Genomic DNA, 10,847 nt, shown 5'->3' on the forward strand with positions numbered 1-10,847 from the left:
AATAAATAAAAATAAATGATTAGGCAGCTTACTCTCCGATGAGGAGTGCTTTAGTTTTGATGATACAATCTTAATTCATTTTAGCTGCTTAAAGTGACGTTTTAACATCCGCTATAAAATAAAATAATACTTGTGAGCTGTGAGTGCTCCTTTTTGCGTAAACTGAGGATCCAGCTAATAATAATCAATTAAAATTTACTTAATAATTGATTAATCAAACAATCGATTAATCAAATAATCGATTAATCAAACAATCGATTAATCAAATAACCGATTAATCAAATAATCGATTAATCAAATAATCGATTAATCAAATAATCGATTAATCAAATAATCGATTAATCAAATAATCGATTAATCGATTAATTTAATAGAATAATCAAACCCGATTATCGATTATCGTTTGATTATAATCGATTAATCGATTTTTTTGCCCAACGCTAATACCTACATATAACTACTTATGTTGCACTATATTTAGTTTTGTAGTAGATGACGATTGAGCTTTAACGGTCTTGAAAGATTTTAACATTGTCGCTAGCATTTTATAAAGTTTACAATTTACAAGTAAATCCGAGAGTAAATCTATTATATACAGGTTATGTTCTACACATTTATTATTTTTATCTAACCATATAGGAAATTTGTTTTTTAAGTTTTCGTTAATTTCTAAAACAAGTGTTTTTTAAAAAAAAGGTATATGTTTGTTATTTAAAAAAAAATTGTCCATAATATTTAAACAAAACAAAACAATTTGTACAATGACATCTGTTGGCCGATATAAAAAATCTATACTGTCACTCTCGCCATAATCCCGTAAAAAATTAAAATTTCGTTTGTTGCGCGCACTTCGTCACTTTTTTGGTTATTTGTTTTACACAATAGGGTACATGACAGTGGAAAAAGAATAAATAGATTTTTGTTTCATAAGATAGAGTAAGGTGCCAGCGTATCGTAAAATAACTTTCTTTGGTAATGTACACGAGAAACTATTATATTTTAGTAAAACTAAAATTAAAAAATAACGACATTTGTCACGTGATATCAAACGCCAATCAGAGCGCGTGACGTCATTATCCTAATCCTCTGTGCGTTTCTAGAGTTTGTCCACGTTTTTAATTTAGTGCTTGTTCCATTTTATAGTGATTGTATTATCCTCAAGTTCAGTTTTTAAAACCAGAAATGAATGGAAAGTAGGTGTACGAACGGTGATAGCAGCAAATCTGCCAAAAATTCATGTAATGATGGAAATATTTCTTGCATCAAAGTGCATCTTGCATCTTGTAGGTTTTTAAGTTAAGATAGGTTTTTACAAGAAATGTAGTTATTTAAGAGGAATGTGTACTTAAGATGCTATGTTTTTATGTCATCGAAGCTTTCATATGGAGATGATTCAGTAAGCTATGTCCAACTGTACCTGTACGTAAGCGCAACTTTTTTACATTACGAACATTTTGTAGATAAAGGTCTAAATTTATAAAGTAGTTCTTAAAACAATTTTTTTTTTGGAAAAACAGTTTTTATGGCGGGCGCTCTTATGGAACTTTACATTGGGTGCAGTCGAACAGAAGACTCTTAAGCGTGATGGCAACTTATTCACAGTTAAGTCAAAATTTGCCCGCAATATACGGTTCACGCAAAATTGTGTGCAGTTTCCTTAGTTGACAACGAAGAAAACAATTATTTTCTTTGCCCTACCATCACGGGACTTTTACAACCCCTCTGAGTCCAAAGGAGTACTAGTGTCGATAAAGTCTTCTTTATCATGTTTAACAAGTCATGATCTAGTCCGATTATTTGAAACTCTATGGGCAAATGGCCGAATCGGATTCGGAAGTTGTCCAAATTGTCGTCTACCGCACGCCTCAGGAGTTAACGTACGTGAAAAATGTGCTACTCATGTCAATACAGTTTTCTATATTACGTTTAATCAGCAATCGTCGAGAATCCTTTTGGATTTCTCTACTCCATGAAGCTTTTGAATGATACAGGATCTTTGGAACCAGATTTACCCGCCTGGGATACTTATCTGTGCTACAGAAAAATGTGACCACTGAGCCCTACCACCACCACAAGGTGTACCCCATGATGGTAGGGCACCACTTATAGCAGTTATAATTCATCACGAAATCTTTTAAACTATTTACGCTGGGGTTATGTGTTTATAATTGTCAGGACTGTGACGTCACAGACACCGCCATGCCACAAAACAGTGTTTTGGCGCTAGAATAAAAATTTACAATTTAAATTGCATAAATCTGCAATAATATGATTTATTTTTCTGAAATATCATTTTTTAAAGTTATAGTAGAGGTATACGAACAGTTATAACGGGTTTTAAAAAATTTGTCATCTACCCTATTCGCACATAAATTTTAGATCACATTTATAAAGCAGATATCCAGCAAAGTATGTGAATGCATTTTTTTTGAAATCACTCACTCACTGCACTACTGTTTTCTGCAAAAACACGGGGACCTTCTTGATCTCCTTCATTCTGGTTAACTGCATATTGAGATGTTTCTTTTTCTTCGTCTTGGGTGATTTCTTGACTAACAACAATCACCGAATGCAGTCTGCAGTTGCAGTTTAAGAGATGCACTGACAGATATACCGATATACGCCATTTAGGTAATAAAAACCAGATGGGGGGACGCTAACGATAGTGAATTGGGCGAAAATTATACTTGTAAGTACCTAAGGGTTATAGTTATAACAAAGATGCCATAAACTTAGTACCTCTGTCTAAAATAGCCGACGACATCAATGAGATCCCGGCGCCGCGTAAGCAAATTCCTAAACAATCATAAGGAGGTAAAACTAAATCATCTCCATAAATCAATCGCGCTGCCTTAAAAATCAAAATTGGATAGGTACCTGTACCTATGTAGTATCATTGTAAATACAATGGTAGTATGTACCTAATACAATACCATAAAATTATTATTCAATGCTAATACGAAGACTGTAGTGTGTATCGTTTTGAAGAAAATTTGAACATAAAGGGAAACATTGTCATTATAAAATTACCTACTTGTGATAAGAAGGAACACGATACCATTTTTAAATACGAGTGTTATGAATGTGATTCATTAATATCAATATTACTTTCCTAAGGATCTGAGACGAAGATCTTGGCTAAAATTAATAGAATTCTGCACTTGAAACGTTTAATTTAATAAGATGTACTATTACATAGATGGCTCCGTAACTGTAAGTACATACATATTTATAACGCTTTTTAACAAGGAGGTGGCCTATCTTTTCGTAAGTATATAATCAATATAATCAATGCTGTAATGTAAAATTGCGATACATATTCCCCATCTCACTCACCAAACCTTCTCACACCCACAGTCCCCAGTGAGAGGGGTGTGAGCGTGTCAGACGTGCGACTCTGATACCTAACCGTTGCTTAACAACTGTGGACATCGGCTTCTCTTTACAAAATCGCCGATGTACTGAAGCATGTCGGAATTCTTTCTTTGGTTCGCCACTAGAGGTCGTGATATCCTTTTCTTTTCTGCATACACATTCCCTGTACTTCTTTCCTTCAGATACGATCTGGCCATCATATTTGCTGCGTGCAAATTTTCCTCGATACGTCGTTATCGTTACTTTTTACTTGACTCTGTTTTAGCTATTAGCATATTTCTCTCTATTTCTGATGTGCTGTGGCTGTGCTCCATTGAATACGTTTTGCATATCTGTGTTTGCAAGTAATTAGTGTGAGGAATGTACTTCAGCATTTTTCTTAATTCGTATTTTTAAGGGTTTATCGTCCCTCGAAGTTCCCTTAAACTTCTCTCTTAACTTCTTATAGTTTTCTCCTTTGGATTACGTTTCCGTTATTCTCTACCTAGATATTACCTAGCCAGAACGTGGATAACATCGCAATTTCACCTGGACCCGCCATCTTAGCGAGATTAACATTGGCGACGTCACGTGAGGCATTACATCACCTACTTGGAAAATTTATACCTGGAGATGTACCTAATCGTTCCTGTGTAACTGCAAGTATTTACGAAACCTTTTGGAGAATCGCTTCGATATTTCAGATCCTACGTAATTTTCTTTTGTCGTTACAGATTACGATTCTTATTTACGTTATTTGTATCACTCCGAAGAATTTGTTCGTACTATCTTATTTACATTTTGAATTAAGTAAATTACATTGCTGTTGTATAGAAATTTAGTTATTTGTGCATAGTAAAGTAGTTTTTCTTGAGTTAACGTCACGTTCATGCTTTTATACACCGATTTGTACGGACGATCCGTGGTTGAGTCAAAATTTTGCTTTTGCTAGTGTACCTAGTCATTATTATTGATTCCGATTGAGTATTAGTTACGGTTATAGCAAAGAGTACCCATACTCTTTGGTTATAGCATAGGATTTACCTGATTAGTATCGGACGTTAAACATTCACTATCCCTCTTGTTTGTTTGTTTGTTTGTGTTGCTATCTGTTACAGATAAGGCAGAAAAGTGCCGTGACTTTAGGAGGCAGTTTGAAGACATTATTATTATATTACGGCTTATGGATAATCCGCGCGGCTCCACTATTTATTTTTTTTACTCCGGATCCGTTTAATATAGAGCCATGAAATTTCGTTGAGAGCTTGTCAGTAAGTGCATGTAATTAAATTTTGGTGTTTGTAAAATTTTAATAGCACTGGAAATAATTAATTTTAAGGTTTACAGTCTTTGAAGATAAAATCACGATAGTAAATCCGTGTTCTTTTATCTTTACACCATCATATTTCTTTTTCTAAGGACAACGTCGTTACAATTATTCTGGTGTCTTAAACTAGAATAATATGGGCTTCCATATTATATAGTATATAATAACTAATATAACAAAACTAACATAACTAATCTGGTATTAGTGCAGTTGTAACAGGCCCTTCAAAATCGCGCATTAATTATTTGCGTTTTTTTTAGAATTGTATCACATATTTCGAATGAATTGTGGCCAAAGGACAAAACGCGCAAAAGGAAATTATTATTTTTCAAATAATTATTACTAATCGATTTTCAAATGGTGTCTCTAAGATTAAAATAGCCATTAAACTTACAAAACTCAAAATATTATATACAGGGTTAGTCAAAAGTATGGAATATATCTTATATCTTCGTTAATATGAATTGTACAGTAAAATATTTTACCTATTAATATGAAAGTGAAATGGGAAATTTGGTTTTTTCCTCTTTACGGCTACATAAAAATAGTCATTTCGTTCATAATATAAAACAACTTTCAGAATACTAGAGCTTGAAGTTGGAGTGTCATCAGAAAAAGTTGAATTACTCATTAATCTGATGAGCACAAAATTTTTAATTACCAGCACATATTAGCATTCCTTTCAAGTGGACTTCACGGACCCTTAGCCTATCGCTCGTCAGGTTGTGTCAAATAGAAGACCCTGCTTGCCTCTTTCTCTGTCACGACTTGCTTTATGTGACCTTTTTGTTTGCCCTAGTAAGGCTCTGGAATTATTGGGATAAGATTGGCAGTAGTGTTATTTAGGTTGGCCATAATATGCGTCTTTATGATTCCTACAATATTCGAACCCGCTAAAAAATAACATGGTCGTAATGATGGGAAATTCATCCTGATAACTGCTCGCAATTATCCTATGTGCAGTCATATGACTGAGCAAGAGGGATTGATTCAGATACCAGTGCCCCGTTACGTATTGACTGCGCTTAAAAGTCCGTATTAAACCTCGTTGCAAATATTTATTTACACAGATTTTAATTATAGTTAACCTAAATTGATTTACCTGTAACGTGGCCTGCCCATACCATTTCAAATTCGAAAGACTTCCGAAATCGAACCGCCACAAAGAAAGTGCAGTCGACCATATGACCATAATACGCAGGCATGGGGGGTTTTTCCAGAAATTGCCAATTGGCTCGGATATAAGAAAATTATTGAGAGCTGAGAGACTTCAACAATCCACTAGAATTAGTGCAGCCTGCAAGAGAATTTGAAAAGTCACACAAAAACGCTAACCCAGAGAACCATGCTTGGATTAACTCACGAGTAAAATTTGATGGCACAAGGACTCAAGATAGGGTACCTTGAGCAGTGGTAACAGAAAGGTGCGAAATGCAAATTAATAAACCAGAGAACAAGCAGAAATGTTAGCACTTACCAGAGGAGTGAGTTTTGTTGGCGATGTCAAGAACCAGGTCCTCAAAGGAGTTATTGGGCGAGGTCAAACCTTTTTCTTCCAGGTGTGGCCGCACAATAATCATTTCGAGAAACTGTTCAAGTCATCAATCAACTACCAGTTCCAATATTTATACAGAAGTATATGCCAAAACGATCTCCACAACCAAAACCGACCGACGTTTGTTTCTGATTTAAACATAACAATATACCGTGTGTCCCAGATCGCGTAGGATGCATGGTTTGTTTTAAAAATTTAAAACAACGTTTCTCTTGTGTTGTTTTAAAATTTTTTTTACTAATTTCTGAAGTAACTTTTTTTGCAGATGGACCCCAAGCGCCAAGTGATTCTATACCGAAAGGGTAGAAAATAAAACGGTCTATATATTTTAGCATCTTTCTTTTTTCTGCGGATCTTTCGGTGGATTAAATTAAATTAAAGATAGAGAATTTTATACAAAAGTTACTGTTTTTGATACGCTTAATTTGAAATTGACGTAAAAAAATTCAAGATGGCTACTATTGAGGAATATTTACCAACTTCCTAAAGTTAAATAGACGCCATATTGGATTTTCAAATGACTTAATACTAGATTTTTTAATCTTTTCTCAACGAGCTATAATAGCATAAGATTGAAAACACATCGGCCATCACTCCATACCAGGAAACAAACGAGACCACAGTCCCTACGGTACCAATCCGAAAAAGAAGCAAACCAAAGAAAAGCGCCACAATAAATCTGGACAGCGACCGAGACGTTCTACTATAGAGAATATAACTACTATAGAGAATATAACAACCCTTTCCTACGCCTACGCGCACACCACCCACATAAGACTCGCACACGTCCGCACGAAGCCACCCGCCAGAGGGCGACACCACGAAAACTACCATTTGATGCAATTGACCACTCGAGTTGTAAGGTTAGCCGAAAACCACAACATGCCACAAAAAGGGCCAGCCGGTGTTACCCACTAGACTTTTTTTATGTGTCATATACAGTGATATGCATTTAGAAGTAGACATAGGGATTTACTATGACTGAAGGACGCCTAATTTTGTGCATGTCTTAAAACAAATAAAAATTTTGCTGTCATACTAATTAATTGGAATATTATTGTTTTGACTTCCGTATTTTTATTTTCGTTCGTGTGCGATGTATTCAACTGAAGAAAAAGTTGATATTGTTAATTGGTATACTGTCGGTAAGAGACTTATTTTCTGTGTTGATCACTTTAAAATTAGTGGTTATTTAAGTGCGATCCACATAAGACACAGCAAAGAACCCTCATTATACATACATATAAACGGAGGATATGAAACTGAATGTTTTAATTTTTGTGGAAGAGAGTCCCATAAGAAACTTAAGGGAAATAGCGACCGAATTTAATTAATATCTCTTCATCATAACCTAAAAACACTATTTACCACTGTCGTTTTTATGAAAATGTATAATGACAATGAAAAATGTGTGCGCATGTTATTTTGGTTGCATAATATTAGGCGTCTTAGAAGATTTTTGTCATCCCTATGTCTACTTCTAAATGAATAGCACTGTATGTGTGTAAAGTGTGTGTAAATAAAGTTACTTTACCCGCTAATAACGAGAGCAAGATCCAAGATGGCCGAAGGGAAAGAAAACCTGCAAGGTGCATTCACTATGGACATGCTGCACGAACTCATTCGAACGCTTACCGTCTAGGTCTAGAAGACAACTACTGGAGGGTCATATCCGAAGTGCACCTCCCGCTTCAACACAAAAAGAGGAGTGCCGCAAAGGGAAACGAGCCGAAGAACGAGCATCCACCACAAAAGACGCTGTGCCTCCAACCCCTTTCGTGACCAACCCCGCTTTCGCGTGTTTTGGTTGCGGGAAACCAGAAGTTATAAGGAGCCAGTGCCCCAACTGCCGCGAAAACGCGAGTGCAGCCCAGGTAAACTTTTACCCCGTGGAAGTGAAGTAGTGCAGATCAGTATCTCGAGTGCAACCGGGAGTGCATATATCGACACGGTCATAGCGGAACACACACTTTTTTCGGTACTTCGCGCCGTCAATTACAGGTTCGTACCCCGGGACTTTTTAACATAATCCTGGCTGACGGAGAACCAAGGTCCCAAACTGCTAGGTTTATACCGATATAAACGAATGCCTTTTGGGCTTAGGAGCGCCCCCGAATGAAGGCATAAAACAGTCACAGCCTACTTGGACGACATTATTGTCCTCTTCGAGAACTTCGAGAAGCACCTCTCCGGCCTTCGCGAAGTTTTTGGATGGATGCGCCGATTCAAATTAAAGCACCCAAGAAGTGGAGTCATTACTTGACTGGAAAACATTTCAAATCTTTCATGTTTGGTGCTATGGATTCAAGTAAAATTAAAAACGAAAAATTTCAACGTTGGAGTTTGGAGCTCTCTTCTTATAATATCATTTAACGACCCGGAAAACAACCCAACTAGACATCTAGAAAAAGAAGCAGTCTTTCTTTGCGTCATCTGGCAAAAAAATGCTAAAAAAACTGCTTAATCTCTCACGTAGTTTAGTATTCATTATCCAAATATAACCAAGCTTGACATTGACGATAATTAACCACGCGATTAAATATTAACCATTCAATGTGTTAGTTTCAAAATGAAGGTGATAGCCATTACGTTGGGGAAAAGGCTTCTGCAATACATCGCTGCCTTTACTGGTGAGCTAGCAATATAACTTCGGTTGCTCCTCTTACAGTGTAGACCACTAGGTTTATTGCAGGTGTTCTCTTGCGGATTGAACTTGGGCTGGCCATCGCCCTATATCCCGGTGCTTCTAAGTGAGGATTCTCCAATTCCAATGACCGTAGATGAGTCATCTTGGGTGGGGACCATTTATCCCTTAGGCGGACTGTGCGGCAGCGTCTTGCTGGGCGTTGTAGGGGGTCGAATCGGAAGAAAGTCAATTGTGCTATGGTCAAGTGTGCCATTCTGTATATCACGGATAACAGTCGCCTTCGCAACGACACTATCTATGCTACTAATTGGACGTTTAATAGCAGGAATGAGTGAAGGGTTAGCTTTAGCTTCTATTCTAATTTACTTCAGTGAAATTTCCGACAAGGAAATACGAGGAATGTTATGCTCCAGTGTTTCCGTCACGCTCTTCCTTGGTGTGATGGTAATCAATCTGGTTGGATCTTACTTGACTATCAAAACTTCATCTTTGATTCTACTGGTAATACCCGTAATCAATTTCCTCACCTTCGTTTGGATGCCCGAATCGCCAAATTACCTACTGATGAAAAGTAAATACGAGGAAGCAAAGCAAAGTTTTATTTCGTTCAAGGGTTCCGAAGATGCGGACCACAGCTTGACAGTGATCAGAACAGCGATCGAGAAAGAAAATTTAAGTCAAACGCAATTCATTTGCCTTTTTAAAAAGGACAACAGAAAACAATTACTGGCGACTTTTGGTTTACTGTTCGCTCAACAAATGAGTGGTATCACCGCCTTTAGCATCTACGCTCAAACTATTTTCAAAGAGGGAGGTGAAGCAATTTCGCCTCTTTTGTCGGCGGTCATATTTCACACCATACAACTTACATTTTCCGTACTAAGTGCTGCACTTGTGGACAAACTTGGGAGGAGACCTCTACTCATATCGTCTTCAATTGGATCAGCTGCAGCGTTGTTTGCTGGAGGATTGTTCTTTTTCATCCGAGACGTTGTCAACGTGGATACTTCCAGGATTTCGGTGCTTTCAACGATTATATTGTTTATATACACTTTCACCTTTTGTTTAGGCTTACAAACTATGCCTAACTTTATACCAACCGAACTGTTTCCCACTACCTTAAAGGCGTACGCCTCGACCGTCTCCAACGTACTTTTGTACAGTTTAGGGGCGATTTCCACGAAATACTTACAATTCACTAAAGATAACTACGGCCTGTTTGTTCCATTTTGGAGTTTTGCCGTATGTGTCGCAATCGGATTAGTGATAATTGTGAAGTACCTGCCCGAAACTAAAAACAAGACATTGGAAGAGATTCAAATCGAACTAAATCAATCACCAACGACAGGTGAAGGAAGTTCACAAAATCCGTGAGCTTTTTGGTCATTTTACTACTATTGTCTCTGGTGTTGTTAGGAAGTGCAACTTACCATCTGCCAGAAAGACTGTTTAGAAATACAGTTAAAAATGTGGGTGGCTTAGTTAAAAAAAAAATAATGGACAGTATTAAAATTTTGTAAAAGTCAATCAAATATATTTTTGTATAACTGTCAATAAAAGTGACGTTTTTAATGGCTGTCAAGAGAGTTAAAAGATGACGTTTACAAGATAAGATGTTAAAAATATTTTTAACACTAGTGTTAATAGCTATTTGTATAACAAGGGAGGGAAGTTAAAGATGCCCTCCCGCGTGTGAAGTTTCATGCCCGACGCGAAGCGGAGGGCAGTAATCAGACAAGGGAGGGATATGTACTTTCCTCCAGAGTTATACATATGATTTTTTCTACTACCTCAACCTTAATTTAGCAAAGATAATTAATTTTTTCTATTTCGGTGTCACAATGATGATTTTGTACAACTGTTTTCGGCCGAAAACAGTTGTACAAAGACAGTGATTATAGTCGTTTTTTTTGGTAACTCATCTTTTAAGTTGGCAGTTACTAGTTAGTACAAGTAGGTAGTTC

General features: G+C 36.7%; 1 protein-coding gene across 1 annotated transcript; it reads left to right on the forward strand.

Moving 5' to 3' along the window:
• The first annotated feature begins 9,210 nt into the window (after positions 1-9,210).
• Positions 9,211-10,257, forward strand: LOC116163063 (facilitated trehalose transporter Tret1-like). Its single transcript, XM_031476903.1, has one exon. The coding sequence runs from the start codon at positions 9,211-9,213 to the stop codon at positions 10,255-10,257; it is 1,047 nt and encodes a 348-aa protein (XP_031332763.1).
• Positions 10,258-10,847: the final 590 nt, after the last annotated feature.

This window comes from Photinus pyralis, unplaced genomic scaffold (genome assembly GCF_008802855.1).
Source record: "Photinus pyralis isolate 1611_PpyrPB1 unplaced genomic scaffold, Ppyr1.3 Ppyr1.4_LG2, whole genome shotgun sequence".
Classification (NCBI taxonomy): Eukaryota; Metazoa; Arthropoda; class Insecta; order Coleoptera; family Lampyridae; genus Photinus; species Photinus pyralis.

Excerpts from the sequence above, each read along its gene's own strand:
- LOC116163063 (XM_031476903.1), top strand. The coding sequence starts at position 9,211 with ATGAGTGAAGGGTTAGCTTTAGCTTCTATTCTAATTTACTTCAGTGAA.